Consider the following 22,101-nt stretch of genomic DNA (forward strand, 5'->3'; position numbering starts at 1 on the left):
TACAACCTTTTATGAAGTTAATTAAATTCCCTACAATTTGGTATCAATTTCAGCTCTGTATCTATTATAGACTTTGAGATACATCATTTATAAGTTTGGAAAATATTTTTAAAAAATTGCTAGAGTACAGAGGTAATCATATTTTTAGCTAAATGTCAGCTTAAATACTCATCCTACGACGTTAGTAATGAGAAACAATGTTGTGGTGAATTTATTTAGCTTCAATGTAGGCACAAGTGAAAGCCTGTATACCAAATCGTTTTTATTTCATTTTAAACTTTTCAGTGCCTGACTTAAATTACAAGACTTTTATTTACTGCAAAAATATTTACCCCTCGAAAGAAAATTCAGTATGATTATGTAACAATTTCCAGAGTTATGATCCAAGAATTATTGTATTTAATATTTTTCTTCATTAATGCCTTAGGATTAATATTAAAGCCGACATTTGGTTAAAAATATTATTAACTCTGTACTCTAGCAATCTTTTGAAATATTTTCCAATGTAATAAATTTAATGATGTATCTCAAAGTCTATAATAGATACTGAGCTTACACTGATACCAAATTGTAGGGAGTTTAATGAACTTCAAAAAATGTTATAACACTTTATTTTGTACAATACATGGTTTTTGATATTTACGTAAAAAAATGAAAAAGGAAAAAACACTAGAAAATGGAGTTCTTGCGAGCACAGGTCTTTCAAAGCTGCAAACTTGGTTTTACAATACTCTCATGTATCCTAACAACATACTAAAAAATCATAACTACGCCATTTTTTGCGAACTTTGCCTTTTAAAATCTTTTAGATGACTGGTCTACAAGAATTGTAGTGGATTGTTAGTAGGGTTAAACTCACCGCGGACAGTCAAATCCTAGCATGTTGTAAGCCTGAAGCCATGTTAGCAACTGAGAGGGTCAGTCCATCCAACTTACACATACAGGACTCATCCAACAAAATATGGATCAAATATATATTTTAGGTAGGTGTAAAAGGATTTCCAATTTGTAAGCTACAATAATTCACACGTAGCACCTTTTGTTGATAAGTCAAATTTGCCATTCTCGTGGATTTGTTGTATAAACACAGCAATCACAGTAAACCTGCTGACCAACTAAATGCTCAGCTGTTTTATTGCAAACATGTTCAGAATCAAAGGAAAGTAATTCAATAATTTGATTCCTAACTATTGTAATAAATGGTATCAGCTAACTGACATATACTTTCTCCCTATAGCTTGTCAAAAACACTTATAATGAGCAAGCGGTAAGGGATGATATTTTATGATAATTTTCTGAAATTTATTTTATATAATCACAAATACCCCCGCCGCAGCAAACCTGCAGACTAAGCAAATTTTCACTTGTCTGATTAAATTTTTACTAAAATATTTCCATAAGCAAGACATATTTATTCCCAATTTAAATAGCACTAGAATTAACGAGTGCTTAGGTTTACTGCTACGGGGAAAGTAAAAAGTGTTTTTTGACCAAACGTCAAATCGAAATCAAATCAAAATTTCTTTTATTTCGTATAAAATAATCATATTTTACAGTTTTTTTCAAAATATCATATTAAAATAGAAATATAACTGAATACCTTAAAAATATACTAAATTAATCCCACATGGGGAGAACCCATGCGTGGGAGTGAGTCGTTTTATATGTATAGTATAGTATAGTACTAGGTGAAACGCATCGAAATCGACGGTTATCGACGAAATTAAATAAAAATGTGACCATTTAGCATTGTTTAATGAGTAATAAATAACTGTAGAAACAATCTTATATATTTAAAAAATTTGGTTTTTCTTTTCGAATTGAAGGTATGCACGAACAGATTTGCCATCAAGATTCGGCATAAATGTATCTATAATCCCACTCGGCATATACGTAAACAAAATTTGCATAGGCATACACGCAAAGATTTAACTCCCAAATGAAATACACAGGGAGCAAATATCCTTTACGTATACACTGAGTGGGATCATAGATACATTTATGCCGATGCTTGATGGCAAATCTGTACGTGCATACCTTCAATTCGAGACCTCAATCATGGAAATCGGTCAGGTAGAAGAGCCAAACGAACTCGGAAAAGAAAACCCAAATTTAACTCCCATAAGAAATACATGGGGAGCAAATTTCGTTTACGTAGGCCTATATGTCGAGTGAGACTATAGATAATTATATGCCGATGCTTGATGGCAAATTTGTGCGTGCATACCTTCAATTCGAGACCTCAATCATGAAAATTGGTCGGGTAGAAGAGCCAAACGAACTCGGAAAAGAAAAACCAAATTTTTTTAATATATAAGATTGGTGGATCTTTTGTTGTGCACACTTCTGCGATTTCATCAGTATTATGCAGATTAAATCTGTGTTTTTTTTTTTTTTTTTTTTTTTTTTTAATATTTGTTTGATGAGAAGGCACTTTGTTACTTCAAAGGGAGGCCCTACCTAAAGCTGTTTAAGTTTTGTTTTTCCTTTGTCACGTCGGTCTTCATACAGTACTTCTGTGCCAATGAATAACCCTCTAAATTTAGCAATAATATATTTTATAGCATAACTTTGATTCCATGACATGCGGATGTCGGTTGTCTCAGCCTTATCAATTATATAAAGTGTTCAATATAATATATCTTTGAAATGTTATGTCTAGTGGAAAGTGGAATACACTTGTAGTGAAGCTGGCTTTTATTCTTGAAATGAGGGACCTTGTTCATATGGTCATGCGGCTTCTTTGGCAACAAATAATGCAATTGACAAAGCAATGCTGCATTTCCAAAAAGCAAATACTGTAAATTGTTATGAAAATAGTAACGTTTACATGCATTGTTGCATTGTTGCAACGTATCTTAGAAAGGATGAGGATATCTAGTTCAAAAGGAACACAACCTTTCTGTCAGGACATTAACTGGTTAAATGGTAATTACTCTTTGTGAAATTTGTTTTACAGTTGAAGTGTAGTGTTATTTTCTCAAATCTCACTTAAGGCCAACCAAGTGGGCCACGGTCCGTAATAGGCCACTGCAAAACATCTGTCAAGATATAGGTACTATTTTAGGGAAGGTTTCTGTGTTTTGATGTTATTAGGACGATAAGAGCACAATGAACTTCTTCCCCAGATAAAAAATCTGTTTGTTAAGAGAAGCCGAATTATTAAATGTCACAATCCAAGAGCATTCAAATGGCTCTAACCTGAACTTTTTTTAGTATCGAGTTTGGGCATTTTATTTATGTTATGGCTATCTGGGTAAGATACTGTGCACTTTGATAAATTTCTTTTAGAGTTCAATTAAATGGTTTTTGTTGCTGCGTAGCGCTAGTAAACATGTACAACCCTTTTGTTAGTTTAATAACATTCAAAGGCTCCATTGTGTTTTCACTAAGCTGAACGAATACATTGAAGTAACATCTCTAAAAAGTCTGCAATAAATTGTAATTTTGCAGATTATCATGCTAATTGCTAAATCATGCAAATATTTCTTCATACAAATTATATAAAAATTAATCCAGTTTCTGTAAACCAATATTAATTTAACAAAATTTAGAGACGGCCCAAAAAGAAGATCCTGCCCAAACTATTAAAGATTTAAAAAAATGAAAAACACTTTGTAAAACTACAGATCAGGGCAATTTTTTGACACTTTATCATCATCAAAATCGGTCCAAAAATGAGGGAGGAGTTCTGTTTACAAAAATCGGCTTAGCGTATTATATATATATACAGGGTGAGTTTTTTAAAGTGATCCAATAGCTAACTTTTTAATTACACGACTTAGCACCACACTTTAAATTTGAAACTTGCTCAATTTTAAGTTTCACTCAAGAATACGATTTCAGATTTTTTCATTGTGGCCGCCATTTTCGAATATGGCTGCCAACTTTAAAATTTCTTATGAAACACCCTGTATATTATTTTGTTTTTAGATTTTACTCTAAAAAATAAAACATTTTTGTTCTTGAGATTTTTCAATATCTCTAACGGTTAAGGAGCTACGAGGACTTAAAGTTTTCATACAAAGTTGCATGAATTCTAAAGCATGTTTTAAAACAATGTTAGTTTTAAGTGTTGTTACTGTTAATACTTAACAATTTGTCCTCGTAGCTCCTTAACTATTAGAGATATTGAACAAATGTCAAGAACAAAAATGTTTTATTTTTTAGAGTAAAATCTAAAAACAAAATAAAATACAGGATGTTCCATAAGAAATTTTAAAGTTGGCAGCCATATTGGAAAATGGCGGCCACAATGAAAAAATCTGAAATCGTATTCTTGAGTGAAACTTAAAACTGAGCAAGTTTCAAATTTAAAGTGAGGTGCTAAGTCCTGTAATTAAAAAGTTAGCTATTGGATCACTTTAAAAAACTCACCCTGTATATAGATAGTATAGTGCAGTATTGTACAGTCGTCAATAGTATACTAGTATGAAATAAATAAATTTGCCAGATTTTATCAACAATAGTAATCTAATATTGAACGATTGAATATTAATCCAAATAATATTAACAAATTATATTAATCCATAAACAAGTAAACTACAACAGTTTTCATTTTTTCCGTAAGAATAACATAATAATTTTAAATTTACACTTTTTTTAATTTTCTCTGTAATCATTAGGCATTCAACAATGCCTCAATATACTAAATTATTTATTTTTTTAAGATCTACAAAATTTTTGGGAAAGATATTCCAAAATTTTATGTTTTTTGGGTAAAAAATGGGAAAAACCCATTTTTACCCAATAAAAACCCCCATAAACCCTCGTTCCCATGGTCCGATCATGCTGGTTCGTGAACACGTTTATACCAAATTTCATCAAAATCAAATCATTTTTGTTTGAGTTATCGTAAGATTGTCCTCAGCTGATCTATAATGATGAGAAATCTAGGGAGTATGTTTAGCCTATCTAGTTATATTATATAACATATCAATGGTTTATCTATGATACAACCTAATATTCTTGCGTTACACGATTTTTGGCCTATGTGTGTACCGGTATGCGTTTGTCAGTAAATGTTCAGATTGTGGACAGTGCTTATTAGTTGTGAATGTGTGTGTAATTTTTGTGAATATTCCATGTGTCATGACTCATGTTATGTGTATTTATAGTTCAAAAATTTTGCTTATTGTTAAGTAGGCATACTGATTAATACAGTTTTTGACTTGTTAGTATTATTTTTCAAATCCCTAAAATCTGTTTGTGATTATTATTACCACACAAATAATTTTGACACAATTTATTAACTTTGGTGTGAATAATACTGCACTTTAATGTTAACTGTTATGACACTTATTGACACTTCTACAGTGTGTGTATTGTACTGATGTAAAAACATAAAAATAATGTAATTTGTTTATTTCAATAGATATTAAAGTTGATTTTAATAATAAATAATAGGCCAAGTAAATACTCTAATATTTTATAAACACCTAGCTGAATTTCTTCCTTATAAAAATAATGCCAAAATAGTGAGAAAAAAGTCATTTACAAAAACCTAATAAAAATTATCTCCCGGTAGAGGACCCCTTCACAGCATGTAGCTGAGGGCCCCAAATGGTCCCAGTCCGGGCCTGAATACAGCATACTCTATAAAGCTACCACTTAATTTAACCCATGTTGAAATGCCAAAATGTAACATTGCTAAAGATTCAGAAAGAGCTGATCTGTTACGTCAATGCCATCTATTAGTTTGAGTGCACCATAGCTTACAAAGGAGCTTTATAGGCTTTAGACCGTTCCCTTTGAGATATTATTGGGGTAGCAACTCATTGATGGATGGCTTAGTTGTTTTGATGGCTAGGGACACCAGCCAGAAAATGCCTGTAATCCAGAGTGGCACTCCTGCTAATGAAATAAGTGCCTTTTTATAGTCCTCACACCTAAAATAAAACTTATAACTTGATTGTTATAAAGATTAGAAAATCTATCAAAACTCTACCTCACACAAAACAGGCGAGTTCAACTAAATCAAATCTAAGTTAGTTCATGGATTACAAACCTTTTCCAGCAAATTCGAACGCAACAGAAAAGGCAGCGGGAAAGGAAGTTATAAAGGCTCTCGGCAGTGGAACGTTTGAGGTAGCGAATTACGTAAATGGAAAACTCGAAACGTTCACACTCAGCGATTTCTGGTATGTTCCTGACGTTTCTCGGAACTTGATGTCCATTCTCGCAGCTCATGATCGAAACCCTAATAGCAGGTTTGAATTTACTAATATCGAGTGTCGGTTCACTATTAACGAACAAACTGTATTCAAAGGTACTTGATACTGTGATGGAACATTGTATCGTGCCTCATTTCACACAGCCAACCCGTCTGAGGTTTGTACTAATGCAGCAGAAGACAATCTCATTGCAGCTATATCATGAGGGCTGGGGTACATGGATTAATGCTACTTCTGATCGAAGCTCAAATCAGAAATGGGTATCAAAGTGCCAGCCAACTACGAGATCTGCGAACCGTCAGTTTCTGAAAGGCACACCGTCTACCATTCGGAACACGAGAACGCCGATCAGCCCCCGATGAGTTGTTATCGGGCGATGTTCGCCGCTTGTTTGACCCATCCTTCAGGGGTCGCCGATACTTGATAGTCATAAAAGACCACTTTTCAAGATGCCGCTACTGTTTTGTTGCAAGGGAAAAATCTGCTGTCAAGGAAGCGTTGCTAAAGCACACACAATAGGTCACCAGGTCAGAAAGTTTCTTAGTGACAACGGTGGTGAATTTGACAATGACAAAGTTCGTTAAATATTAAGAGAATATAGAGTAAAGCATCGTCTGACAGCACCGTATACACCCGACAAAATCGTGCTGTGGGGAGAGAGAACAGAACAATCGTCAAAATGGCCTGTACCTTCAAGTATGCCCCAATCCAAATGTAACATTTCCTGCAGTGATCTGGGCGGAACTTGTCATCACTGCTGGCTACGTTTTGAACCAAGTGGGAAATTCAGCAGTTACTAACAAATCGCTTTTTGAGCTCTGGTTTGGTAAAAAACTGAGGATCAAACATGTGCGTGTCGTCAGCTCAAAGTGCTACGTCTATGTTCCTGTGCAGAACAGGCGGAAAATGGACAGGAAAACTGTGGTAGGTTACGTGGTTTGATACAATGGCGATGAAAGATATGATATTTTATCTATGTTCCAGAGAGAAAAGATGTAGTTTTTAGTGCATCGTTTTTCACTAAACCGTCAGAGATTGTGACAAGAAAATTGAGTGGCCCATGAAGATTGAGAAAATCATTGACATCGAAGAAGATTGGCAAGGAAAAAGAGGCTATTGATGAGCCTAGTTTTCCAGTGAAGTGTAATGATAAGCCTAAACGAACTGAAGACACAGACAAATCATGTAGCAGTGACAGTGAAGATTGTTTAACAATCCTGCAACCAGACACTCAACTCGGGAAAGAAGGCAACCATAGTGGCTAAAGGATTACGCCTCGTCTGCCAAAGTTCTTCTTGTTGACTACGAACCGAAGACCCACATGCCATCACTGAAGCTGTCGGTTCAGAGCATAGCACTTGATTTAAAACAGCAACAAACAAAGATATGACATCAATGCATACACACGGTGCATGGGAATTGACTGAATTCCCTCCACCAAGACTTCAAGTCATGCGAGAAAATCTTGGACTCTCGGTATGACTATGCAAGTAATGGAAAGTATTGAAAATGCCTGCCCTTTGAAACAGTTATTTGTCATAGTCATGCTACAGATGATATGAATGTTTATTTGTTATCAGCTGTCTGTTTAGTTAGTCTTGTAAATATTTATCAGAAATACAGTGGATCGTTATATAGTTTAAATAGTTTTTCATCGTAGTTATAACTTAGATTTCCCCTAAACCCCTCCATTTGTAGAATAATTCAAGAGTTATAACAGCACTAAAAAGTAATTTGATTAGTGCCAAAATCACGGCAGGCTGTGCTAAAGGGGGACACGTTGTAATACCACGAATACCCATAACCTCAACGGATCTTCTATTTCATTTTAAAAGAATTCAGTTTCTCTTGAAACTTACATTTGCCATCACCTTTAACAAAGCCCAAGTTCAAAACATCAAGTTTGTAGGGATTAATCTGCAGAAAGACTGTTTCATCATGGGCAACTTTATGTAGCCTGTTCACGAATCTCAAGTGCAAAAAAACCTTTGTATACTCGTATTATATTCCCCCAAAGGAAACTCACAAAATTAAGTTATATCTACGGTAATCATTAAATAAGTTTATCCATCAATACCAAAATATGCACTAAATATGCACATCAGGTATGCAGTATTAATCTTGCAGTTGGTATCTGGAAGTACATATAAGTATCAAGTATTTGTATTTCAAACTAGCGTAAACTTACTTGATTTTAAATAGTTTTTTTTTACATACCAAGAACGTATTTTGATAGTTTGAAGCAATTATTGCTCATGCCACTTTACTAAAAAATTCTCAACTACAAAAAGCTTTAAGGTCGCAAATTTTGTTGTAAAGTCGACTCAACTCAAAAATGTACTGCTTAATATTCCCCCTACAATACATATTTTAACTCCTCCAACCTGTGAAATGAACGGGTTCATAAGCTAATTAAATAATAATGTAAACATGATTACTTTCAGGCTAATTAATTTGTTTATGTTCATGATCCGCTTTCTGTTCTAATATCCACAGTTATAAACTGTAAATAAGTAAGGGAGGTAAAAATTCTTTGTGGTACTATTTTTTGTAAAGAAAGACCGCAAAAGTGTTATTTATAAATTTTTAAAGTTCAGTTTAAAACATCACAGGGCCCGACAAAGGGAATCTACAGTCCATTGAAATGGCAAAAAAGTAAAAATCACAAGTTCAGAGATCCTGAGATCGGCTTAGACAAATCCTGAAATACCCGGATTATATTATTGCTTCGGAATTGAGACCCCTTATAATAATGCTCAGTAAGTTTAGCAAATAGGAACCGGATTTTAGATAAGTGCTGACTTTTGAACCTTTGAACATTGTGACCAGTTATCTTTATATTGAACTTGCCATGAAAACACTGCTAACTAGGGCAAGTTTACTTAGGATTAGTTCTGTTTGACTCATTCAACAAAGACTTATTTTGTTTGATAAACATTTATTAGGATAATTGAACAACTTTCAATGTTAACTAGTGTGTTGCTCAAATTTGAGCAATTGCAAAGTATTACAGGCGTTATTTTAAAACAAATTATAGTCATAATTTCCAATAACTTTTAAAAGAGTCGACTCAAAGACTATGAAAATACTCTTGATGTACATAACAGTTCGATATAATCAACCCCTGTTAAAAATAGTCAAAAGCTGTATTACAATTGTTTTACAACAATTTAAAAACATTTTGATTTAAACTTCATATTACAACAATTTTAATATAAGATTGAGACAATCTTTAAACTGTTTGAAAATCAGTTATTTTGTTCAGTATAAAAAATAGGTTTTAATATGAGTTGTAACAATTTTAAAATTGTTTTATTCTTAGTTTTACAGTAGAACCTTGATAAGAAAACTCTCATAGGGATCATGAATAAGACTTGTTATCAAGGTTGACTTCTTATCGAGGTTAGCAATAACATTGTTATTAGGGGTAAAATAATTTTAAGGGGATTTGAAAATGACCCATGTTATCAAGGGTAACTTGTTATCAAGGGTCTTCCTATCGAGGTTCTACTGTATATAGACAATTTTAAAACAATTTTCTAAACAATATTTAAATTGTTTACAAAACTATTAAACAATTGTTTGTGTAGTTCTTAAAAAACAAGTTTCAACAATTTTGAAATAAATTTTTAATTTGTTTGATTATTTATGTTTGATTAAATGAGCCCATTGCTGCGCTAACAAATATTATTTTAAATGGTAATTTGTTCTTTACAATCTATATCTTTATATATATGTTTATACTTTGATAATTTTTTTTACGTTTTATGTTTACATATTTAATACAGTAAGGGAGAATTTAAACGTTGCTGAGTGCATAGGTGTGCTGCAATTGGGGTTTAATATATTTGGACTTATCTAAAAGTAAAATAGTTTTCAGTGCTGCATTCTGTGGAAACATTGTGTCACTATTCCAAATAATGACTAAAACAGAATGTTGTGATTATTCAAACCAACAGTTGGTAAAAGTAAACATATGTGTTCTATTTCTAATACAAGATTATTAAACACACATCTTGTTTCAACAAACTCTATTTCCAACTAAACCAATGTTTACCAAAACATGTTTTCAAAAAACATCTGTCAACAAAAGATATTTAAACACAAATAAATCATATGACTAAAAGAACATACTTAATACAACATCCCGCCTCAAGATGTCTACATCTTCATGAAGCTCGGTACCGCCTCGGTATCTTGATGGACCTTCCGTAATGGGTAACTGTGCCAGCGTCTGGACGATCACGTGAGTTAGATGGACAATTAAGGGCCGTAGATGAACAGTTTGAAAGAATGCAATCTTCTCCGTAGTATGGTGCAGGAACTAAGAACTTCTGGTTTCGTCGAATGGTTTTCTTGTCAATGTCCACAAGGTAGGAACGTGGTTCGTTCAATTTCCTGACTACTTTACCATGTCTACGTAGATCTGTGATCCATACCATGCTTCCCTCTTCTAATTCACTTAAACCCCTCGTTCCATTTCGTTTATCAAATTGCATCTTATACTTCGACTGCCAGTGATCCGTGCCAATCATAACCACATTTCCTGCACTTCTTTGTATTTTCTGCATCCTCGATGTATTTCTGGTCACAAACTCCTTCTGTCCGATTCGGTCTACCGTTTTGAACTGACGTTTTATTTACCAAAAAAACATTAGTATTGGCAAGTTCACGTTTTTGGCGTTCTAGCTCCTCATGTTGGCGCAAGGTATTAATTGCTTTCTCCAGAGTCAATTGAGATTCCAGCTGGAGTCTATCACTCAGACCCTCATCTTGCATACCAATAATGAGGACGAGAAGCATCATCTCATCATTTAGTTCACCCCATGCACACGTTTTCGCAAGGCCATGCAAATCTGTTATAAATTTTTCAGATGGATCACTCCCTTGCTTGTGTCTCAAAAATTTTGATCTTTCATAAAATATATTCCGTCTTGGCACAAAGTATTCATCAAAGGCCCTAAGAGCCTCGTCATAAGTATTAGGTTTTGGTGAAAACGAATCGAAAATATCTTCACTTCTACTACCCATTACAAACAAAAGTACATCGATTTGCCGAGTGTCGGAAGTGCTATCCAGACCGCAACCCCGTCTGTACCTTTGAAAGCGATTCCTCCAGGAATGCCACTCATTCGGAGTAAAAGAGAACGTTTCTGGAGTTGGTAACGTGATATTGACCATTGGAGTAGGAGTATACATAGCTGCATCATTTTCTCGGTTCGTATGTCCCAATGCAAAACCTCGTGACTCATCTTTAGTCTTTCTAGAGTCCCTTTCTGAAACGTAGTTGAGTTCACTTTGGGCGTCGTCTTCACCGTTATCCTCATACCTGTGCCTCCGAGTATTTCGTTTTTTTCTGCCCTTACTTGACATTATGCGTGGTTTTAGACTTTCAGTTTGATAAAAATCCACTAAGCTGCCACCATGTTCTATTTCTAATACAAGATTATTAAACACACATCTTGTTTCAACAAACTCTATTTCCAACTAAACCAATGTTTACCAAAACATGTTTTCAAAAAACATCTGTCAACAAAAGATATTTAAACACAAATAAATCATATGACTAAAAGAACATACTTAATACAACAATATGCTTTTAAATTATATTTATTTGTAAACATTGTAGTTCCAAAAGTCTGACATAGGACCCCTTAAAACCCTCTGGGGTGGAGCCCTTTTGACAGATCTGCACCAAACTTCACACAAAACATCCTTGAATAGTGCTTAATAATGCCAGAAAGTTTCATTACAATCTGTCAAGCGGTTTCGGAGTACATAAGGTACATACATATATACATACATACATATATAGTTCCTCTTTTATAGATATAGATTAATGGGTTGTATCCCTGTTTTGGTCGTTTTTAAAATCACTTAGCATTTAATTTGGATATACAGGGTGAGTTTTAAACGAGATCCCCCCCACCTACTTTTTTCTTTTTTTTTTATATCAACTCTGGACGACGTCAGATCATTGTAAAGTAGTAAGTACTTTATTTTGACTGGGTATAAGTTTTTGGCCGCCATCTTGGATCCACCATATTGGATACAAATAATTATTTTCAAATGTAAAGGTGGAGTCTTGACCCATCGTTTCAAACTATATTTTTACGCTGAAAACAATGCTGCAATCTGTTTTTTCAAAATCTTAATCCGTTAAAAGGTTATAAGAATATTCAAAAGTAATTTTTGTTTACATTTTTATATGACGCAATTATAGAATTTAACCCCAAATTTCCTAAATTTGCTACAAAAAAACAAAGATTACGAGTTAAGACTCTGATTATTGTAAGGTCAAATTGACTTCATTTTAATGAATTATTAATTTTCGGCCAATAAAATGTATACAAATATCATTTTCAAAAATTCCTAATAACTTTAATAATAAATAGGTAATCTGCAACAATTTAATATAATTTTTTTAATCAACCTTGCATTTGCCTGTTTACATGGGCCACAGAGGCCTGTGCGTGCATGGAACACTTCCAGCAAAGCAATGGGTGAGCCAGTACAGTACAATGGTGAACTGTACGGACAAAGAGTAGTGGCGGGTACCAGGATTCAAACCCACGACATCACTGCCTAGGGCTAGAAGTATGTGGCGCTACCGACTGAGCCACCGATTCATCACCAGTATTTCAGTTATTTGGTTTTTTGTTAACTAAAAAATGTTAAAAAAATGTGATGTTGGCAAAAACTGAATGTTAAGACCATTTCTTCACAAATAAGGAAACCCGTTAAAAGTGCCTACATTTAAATACAAAAAGATTTGGAAGAGGCAGTATTTGTGTGGTGTACTGCTATTTTATGTGTTATTTTTTTGTGCTCGTTTCAATTATTTCCAGAGTTCACGTTCAAAGATCTAGTGTTGCTAACCAGCTTTTTTATAACGGTTAGAGTGTAAATTTGAATTCCAACAGCTGATCTTTCATTTAAGATTTTAGGTTAATGTGTTTACATCTGTAACACCATAGAAGGGGGTTTTGGCGAAACATCAGGTTTATAAAATAAAAAGCTTGAGTGGAGTAATATCCAAGTTAAATGCCCAGATGGGCAGATAGATGTTAAGATCTTGACCAACCTAAATACTTGGCTACAATCCACAGTTGCTCAATGTAAGACTAAGTAATATCTTCAATCACAGGGATCTGGCAATTAGTATTTTGAGGTAGTAGTTTTGTCAGAATTGTTATTTTTAGCTTTTTTACATTTGATTTTTTTTAACGTTGTCACATTAACCGGAATTTCATGATATCCGTAAAAACTAACAAATCAACACACATTTTACAAATTTGTTTAGTTTCATTCCAAATAAAAAGACTTACTTTTAATAAACTAAAAATTTTTTCTTAATAAGCACATGTTGGAAGAGGTGAATAATTCAAGATTTTTGGGCCTAATAATAGACAAAAACTTAAATTGGAATAATCATATTTCATCAATATCTAAAAAGTTTGCTTATGGTTTATTTGCATTAAGGAAGGTTTCTAAATTTAACAGTTTTAAATCATTTATCATGCCCTTGTACAGTCTCATATTTCTTTTTGGTATCGTTTTGTATGATCAGGGCCTCAGCTACATATTTTTCAAAGGGGAGTAAGTCCTAAATTAGCCAACCTTTTCACCACGTAACTGTGGATTTTTTCTAAGTACCAATGGCATTTTACAGTCAGTCTTAAAACGAGGCATGCCAACTTTTTTTTAAGAAAATGGCCCAAAGGTTCAATGATAGACTACTTTTACTTAACGTTATTAAAAATGTTATAGTATTAAAATTTGGTATAATATTATGTAAACCTTAACGGTAGGTAACATTTTTATAAGAATAAAAAACAAATTATTTAATACTAGCTGTTATCCACGGGCTTCACTCCGTTTGACTTTATAAGTATTAATAAAACTATTCATTGGTTAAGTTAAGCTTAAATATAAAAAAAAACAGAATATACCAATACAAACAAATAATCACACCTGATTTGAATAAGGTAATAAGGAATAGCTTATTCCCTAATTCAAAAACAACCTTCAAAAGAATAACATACAAATAAGTACAGCTGTTGTTTTTTTTTTATTAGGTATATGGAAAGTTCCCTTTAGAAAAGAATTACGAAGAATTCAATTTATGAAATAATGGATAGTTTTGCGCAAGGTTTCTCATCATGACAAACATTTTAAATATATGGTTTATGGGGGTGTGATTTTTAGTTTTCTCAAAGGTTCATGGGTACTTTGGGATTTATATATGGATTTCGTTATTAAATTACCATGTGATCGCGGCAAAATTGTTAATACCTCCCCCTATTACAGGGACATCGTCATTGCCACCCGCGATCGCGGCTGAATCGTGATTCGTGAACATCTCCTGCTATCATGGGGATATGATTAACGTCACCCGCGATCTCAGCAAAATCGTCAACATCTTTCACGGGGACATCGTTATCATCACCAGAATCGCAGAAAAAATGCTTAACATCTTCTGCTATCACGGGGACATCATCATTGTCACGTGCAATTATCGTAAAATCTTTTATATATCAAGCTATCACAGGGACATGATTGACCTCACCCGCAATCGTGGCTAAATCGTGATTCGTGAACATCTCTCGCTATTACGGGGACATGATTAACTACACCCGCGATCGTGGATAAATCATCGACGTCTTTCGCCATCACAGGGACATCGTTATCATCAACCGGAAATAACATTAACATCTCCCGCTATCACAGGTACATCATCATCGTCACCTGCAATCACCGTAAAATTGGGAACATCTCCTGCCCTCATGGGGAGGATATCGTTACTCGCGAGCGTTATGAATCATTCATTTATAAATCAATTTGTTGTTTGAAAAAAAAGTTTGTATATAAAACGCTGCAGCTTCCTTTCCCTTGCGGCCCTAGGCTGAGGCCTAGTGGTAAGTCTGGAATTGGTCACTTCTATCATCGACATTACTAATTTACATATTTATTATCGACCTGTTTATTGGTTATCACTGGCATGTTAACCGATAAACAAATCCATCCTTAATCTCAGATTTTTGTAAAAAAAAAAACAGTAAACCAACACCTTATCATACAAATAGGGATAATTTGAACCCTTATAAAGTTCATTACTATTTTTCATATAAGGAAAAAAGTAAAAATGTAAGAGCACCCCTTCCTCAAGAAATTCTTGGGTCCGCCTCTACTCATGACCGTTTAAAAACGTCGACAATTTAAGATAGAAATAAAAGCATCAGGGGTAGGATGGCACGGGCGGCGGCACTCCATCTTTACACGAGTACTACGGTAATAGCTTATTCCCTATATGGGAAATTCAAAAACAACCTTCAAAAACAACCTTGAAAAACAACCTTACCTGCTTGAAAGTTGCTTTTGGATAGCTAGTTTCTTTTCTATAACTTCAATTGGAAATTGAGGCACTTCATACGGAGCAGAAATTTCATTGGAGACTGTTTCTCCATTTTGAGTAAACCCAGGTACAGGGGTGTAAGGTGGAGAGTCACTACCTGCAAAAAAGAATTTTATATTTCATGTATTATTATCCTGGTAGATAAGAAAATAAATATATATTAAAACTTTTACCCTTTGATTATCCTGAGGCTTAACACATTTCCGATTATCTGTTAAATCTCATGATGAAATGGGCGAGTTAATTAACTAATACAGGTTTTAATTACCTAGTTACTGTCAAAACGGTCCTTGGTATCTTTTTTGCTATCCCAGTTTTAAGAACTTAAATTATATTATATTTACCTTTGTTGTTGTTGCCTGAGTTCTTGTATGAATGAATGAAAAAGTGAGTATAACATTCTTAGCACTACATACAACAATGATCATTAAAACAGTCTGTTGCGATTGGCATACCTGGTCATCAGGACTTCATATATATTAACAATAGTTAATGACAATTAATAAAAATAACCTTTACTTTTTTGTTTTTTAACAAAACAATACATTTTCCATACAATATAGAGATATTTTATCAAAAAGAATATAACAACAATTAAACACTTTCTTAAACAATTAAGACTTTACTAAACAATTAAATCAATAATATTATTTTTTATGAAACTTGGAAAATTATTTTTTTAAATTGAATTCTTGGATTAACTCCTATCTTTTTGACCAAGCATTTTTTAAATAATTACTTGGGCCCGCCAATCCCTACCATTCAAAAGCTGTATATTGATCCCATTTCAAAATCGGACTGCCAAAATAAAAATTCCTTATCGTATTTAAAATAGGACATACAGAATAAAGCAAAAGGCATCTTCTTTTTCTTGTAAGTTACAAAGTGTGCATAAATGATAATAGCTTACAAGCCACAGTTTGAAGTTGAGGTTGATAAGCTCAGCTCTTGCTTGATTGCCCAGGAAATTAAAGTTATGTCATATCTGTCAGCAAGGTATGTCTTATCTTTTAGGTCTAAGCTAATAGATAAGATTTGTTTGTTGGTGATACACAATCACTTTTCCAGCTGCCCTCTCCCCCTTCATCACCCTCATCAGCTGTGATTGTAGAACAGGGATGCCAACCTCATCGAAACTAATTTCCCTGCCATGCTTCTTTACCAGACGTTTCCAATGTTTACGCCAGTAAATATTCTTGTTTATTATTTGTTTGGCTTATTTAAATGGTAAACGACTTCCAGACATTGACAATACAGTTAATAGATGGTTCAGATTTACACGCTTGAATAAAAGTATATGTATAAGTAAAAGTATATCTTATTTGTTAATGATTCAACGTAAATTAAATAATTTGGTGAGTTTTTCAGAAGACTAAATAATCTCTTAAGGAAAAACTTATTGACAGACTCTACCGAATCACTATTAATGAACCCCACACTTGCGCACTGTGACAAACTAGCCTGAGTTCTTGAAGGTAAAATGTTTTTGTCATACTATTCATTTTGCCACCTTGAGTGGTATCTTCAGGGGTCTTCTTGCCCACCCATGAACCAGGAAAGTCCAAACGACCCTCAACTATTTGACGGTCCAAATGCCATTTTTTTATTTTGGAATTTTTATTTTTTTGGAATTTTTTTATCAAAATTAAATCAAACTGAATATAAAAATATTACACTACCACACACCCACTAAGCAACTACACAAACACAAAACCCTAGGACGCACGAGCCGAAATCATATTCTCAAAGTACATGTATTTGAGTTGAGTCCTAGAACATACTGGGCACAATCAAGGATGATAGGTATGTTACAAGAAGTTGTTATTAAAATATGCATAAAAAATTCAGTCATATGCTGTGCTCCTATGAAAATGTATGCTTACAATAAAGAAGTAAGTACCACTAGCTGTAATCCTTACGTAGCTTTCAAAATGTTTTAGTTTTAAGCTATTCTACAAGATCCATAAGAGATATTAAGTCATCTTAATTAACCAATAATAATTTACTACTAGTGTACATGTTGCTCGAATTCGAGCAATTGCAAAGTATTACAGGGGTTATTTTAAAACGAATAACAGTCATATTTACAATAAGTTTAAAGAGTCAACTCAAAGATTACCATTGTGTAACTCATGGAGATACTCAATATATTGTATATAACAGTAATCAACATTTCCTGTAAATATTGTATCATATTTCATAACCTAGTATTGCTTTAATGTTTTCTACACACATTTCCTTACTTCTAGAGGGTAAGGAAATGTTATTGGGTTCCTTACTTCCGTAAAAGGCTGTCCATGTTTATCTTCGTTATTGATAAACCTAAAGCATTCCGGCCGGGTTTCTCCTTCTCAAAATGCCTCGCTGTACAGGCAACATAGATCATTGATAGGGGGCCAATTGATAACGAAAAGTCGTTTTGGGGTAGTGTAAGGGCGCATTCGTAACCTAATAGTTGAGATTGTCCAGGGTCAGGTGCTGACTGTGCTGAATTGAACCATAGATAAAAGGAGTATAGACATCTCTATACTCCTTTTATCTATGGTTGAACCATTGACTATACACCTCTACACCTAACCTAGTAGAGGTGTATAGTCAATGGTTGAGCCTATTAAGCGCCACTGTTCTGTAGCTGCGGTGGTTCTCACGATTACGCCTCCTGTCTATGTTTCGTTGTCGTCGCGTCGGAGGCATTTAAAAGAAAAACAACAAATAAACCAATTATAGATACACAGAACAACGATAAATGCGCAAATTTAAGTTACAATCATGCTAACACGATCCGTCATAGCGACACAAAACAACGATTAATACAGAAATTTAAGATACAACCATACTAACACGATCCGTCTTGGGGGTTATGTTTACACAAAAACTCAAATAGTAAATAAATGTACTCAATGCGTTTCATTGGATTGAAAAATAAATAACAGAAATTAAATTATACAGCTGATCAAAATGTAAACAATTATGTTCTTCATAAGGATAACATGGGAACTTTCAAAGCCACTGGGGCAGAGCCCAAGGGACTTTTTTCAAAAATGTAAGGCCAGTTTGCAAATCTACGCGACACGCTCTTTCCAATGAGACGTCAGTGGATAAAATCGGTTAAGAAATGGCGGAGGAGTTCAACCGACAGTTTCATGTAGCGTATTAATTATATAGATTAAGGTTTGATGCAATATAAAAAAGATTGATAGATAATCATACTAACAAATATCAAGCTCAAGCATCAATTTAGGGAGAGTTTTAAAACACCAGCAAGATTGAGAGACAATGTCAATGACAATGTAAAGAACTTGTGATATGTATATTAGCAGCCAATCAGAAGACAAGACCTTCGTAAGAACCTCAATGCAGATATAGAATGTGGATTTCATAATATTTTTTACTAGTATTAACTTCATTATTTAATCATGGTGATTTGTTAATAAAAGGACTGATAATACTTATCAACATACACTCATGCTAATATTAAACTCAGTTACAAGCTGTTCAATCATTATTTAACTCAATTAATGTATTAAAGTTCTTCTTTTGAATCTGATAATTACTACAGCTTCCAATTAAAACCAATACGGTAATTTATTAACATCTTTCACATTAACATGCTCATAAATAAGTAATACCCCCGCTGCAGTAAACCTGCCGACTAAGCAGGCATTTGCCTGGATTGATTTTCAATTAATCTATTAAATTAACATTTATGTTTAACGAGTACCTAGGTTAGCTGCTACAGGGAAACTGATAAAGTGTTTTTTTATTATAATATCAGTGCTTAGTATGAAATTAATAAATCCGCCAAGTTTGATCAAAATATATCCATAAACAAGCCAACTACAAAATTTTACATTATTCTCCATAAGAATAACATTAGAATTTTAAATTAAAATTTTTTTGAATTTTCTCTGTAACCAATAACCGTTCAAAAACACTTTGAAATACTAATTTATTTGTTTTTTAAGCTCTTTAAAAAGTTCTGGAGAAAAATTGATAAATTTGTTGATAAAAAAAGGGTAAAAAATGAGAAAACCCCCCATTAAACATCGTTCCCATGGTCCGATCATGCTGGTTCGCGAACTCATTCAAGTTTATCCCGCCTTAAACCATCAAACTAAAATGTTATCAAAATTGGACAGACACACAAATATATGTATATATATCATATATATATTAATAAGCGAAATAATAATTATATATATATATATCTAATATATAAAATTCTCGTGTCACAGTGTTTGTCTGCAAACTCCTCCGGAACGACTTCACCGATCGTTATGAAATTTGGTGTGTAAATTCTGTAGGTATGCGAATCGGACGTAAACTATTTCCCGTTTCGAAATTCTTAAAAGGGCTCCGCCCTAGTGGCTCTGGAGTTTCCCATGTTAACCTTATGAGAAATGGAATTAATGAATCTTAACAGCTGTTTCAATTAAACAAGTTGGTTCTGTTCTATGATGTTCAATAGCATTAAAGTTACAAGGATTACCAACAGGGTGCAGCACTATTATTTCTTTTACATTTATGACAACAGCTAATTTGCAACCAAAAGGTGAGTGAGCGTAGCGAACGAACTTCAACCTGGAGGCCAGTTAGCGTAGCGAACGAGCTAACCTGAAGGCAAGTGAGCGCAGCGAACGAGCTCCAACCCAAAGGTGAGTGAGCGTAGCGAACGAACTTCAACCTGGAGGCGAGTTAGCGTAGCGAACGAGCTAACCTGAAGGCAAGTGAGCGCAGCGAACGAGCTCCAACCTAAAGGTGAGTGAGCGTAGCGAACGAGCTCCAACCCAAAGGTGAATGAGCGTAGCGAACGAACTTCAACCTGGAGGCGAGTTAGCGTAGCGAACGAGCTAACCTGAAGGCAAGTGAGCGCAGCGAACGAGCTCCAACCTAAAGGTGAGTGAGCGTAGCGAACGAGCTCCAACCCAAAGGTGAGTGAGCGTAGCGAACAAACTTCAACCTGGAGGCGAGTTAGCGTAGCGAACGAGATCATCTTGAAAATTAAACGTAACGGTACTTTCTTTCCATCGGTCTGTCTTAGGGGAAACCTATAACTTAGGCGATACGAAGTTCGCCGGGTCAGCTAGTATATATATATATATATATATATATATACAGGGTGAGTTTTAAATGAGTTCCCCCCTTACTTTTTTCTACATTTCTTAAGATAACTCCGGACCATGTCAGATAATGTAGAGTAGAAAGTACTTCATTTTGACTGATATAAATTGTTGGCTGCCATCTTGGATCCGCCATATTAGATACAAACAATTATTTTCAAATGTAAAGGTGAAGTTGTGACCCATCGTTTCAAACTAAATTTTTATGCTGAATACAATGCTGCAATATGGCGGATTTAATATGGCGACTGAAAATGTCCAATTCGTCAAAAAGAAGAAAGTAGGACCCAAAAATTTTGATTGGTAGATTTCATTCCTTTTCTAGCAAATTATTGAGATGAGGGGCATATTTTAACATTATATTATAAACAAACTGGATCAAAAATTAGTTTTGATAATTCGTTATAACTTTTTAACGTATCAATATTTTGGGAAATGCATTGTACTCAGCATAAAATTCTAATTTGAAATAATGGGTCACAATTTTTTTTTTGGGTCATTTTTTCAAATGTAAAGGTAGGGTTACATTTGAAAAAAAAACTTTTTATCCAATATGGCAGATACAAGATGGCGGCTAAAAATGTATACGCAGTCAAAATGAAGTACTTACTACTCACAATAATCTGACGTAGTCCGGAAATGATATCTTAAGAAATGTAAAAAAGTAGGGTGGGAACTCATTTAAAACTCACTGTATATGTATATAGTATATACATATACATATACAGGGTGATCAACTCAAGGAGGCCACCATTGGGATATCGGAAACTGTAAGAATTAGAGAAAACTTTAAATGGGGGACATTCCTTTATTTTTTGTGGCACTTAAAAATATGAATTTAGTTTTTTGAAATTCCGCCGCCATTTTCCAACATGGAGGCCAACTTTGAAATTTGTTTATGGAACACCCCATATTTGATCATGTTTTCGGATAGAACATGCAATTCAAAAACTTTTTTATTCTAGAAATTTTTTTCATAAACCCACTCGTTTAGGAGTTACAGCCTAAGAAGAAAATAATGACTTCCGGTGTACATGTTGCATCATGTAGCTCCTAAACGAGTAGGTTTATAGTGAAAATGTCGTTTTCAAGTTATAAGCAAAATACCGCAAATTGGGGCATTTACCCCTCCCACCTCCCTCCCCACCCAGAGCGGCAGGGTGATTTTATTTTCACCTATCATATACCGGTATTCATTAGGGGACCCTCCCCGACACATGTTTGAAAAAATGGGAATACATAGATTTGTTCCTCTATTTTTCCTATTTTGCTTGGGCTAATACAATAGAGCATGGTTTCGTGATTAACTCCTCCGTTACTTATTAATGAACTTTAAGATATGAGGTGTCAACAAATCATTGGTGGTTGAATTTTACATTGAGCATGTTGAAGG

General features: G+C 34.1%; 1 protein-coding gene across 4 annotated transcripts in view; it reads right to left on the reverse strand.

Annotated features, from left to right (window-relative positions):
• The window catches only part of LOC128982069 (AMP deaminase 2), a 158,197-nt gene that overhangs the window by 95,180 nt on the left and 40,916 nt on the right, over positions 1-22,101 (reverse strand). For all 4 annotated transcript variants that reach the window (XM_054401140.1, XM_054401257.1, XM_054401202.1 and 1 more), the window contains exon 2: positions 15,535-15,685. In XM_054401140.1, the coding sequence (XP_054257115.1) occupies positions 15,535-15,685 (151 nt within the window). The remainder of the gene's footprint in view (positions 1-15,534; positions 15,686-22,101) is intronic.

Source organism: Macrosteles quadrilineatus, unplaced genomic scaffold, assembly GCF_028750875.1.
Source record: "Macrosteles quadrilineatus isolate MER2022 unplaced genomic scaffold, UCM_ALF_1.0 Scaffold_1__1_contigs__length_201487025, whole genome shotgun sequence".
In the NCBI taxonomy this organism is placed as follows: domain Eukaryota; kingdom Metazoa; phylum Arthropoda; class Insecta; order Hemiptera; family Cicadellidae; genus Macrosteles; species Macrosteles quadrilineatus.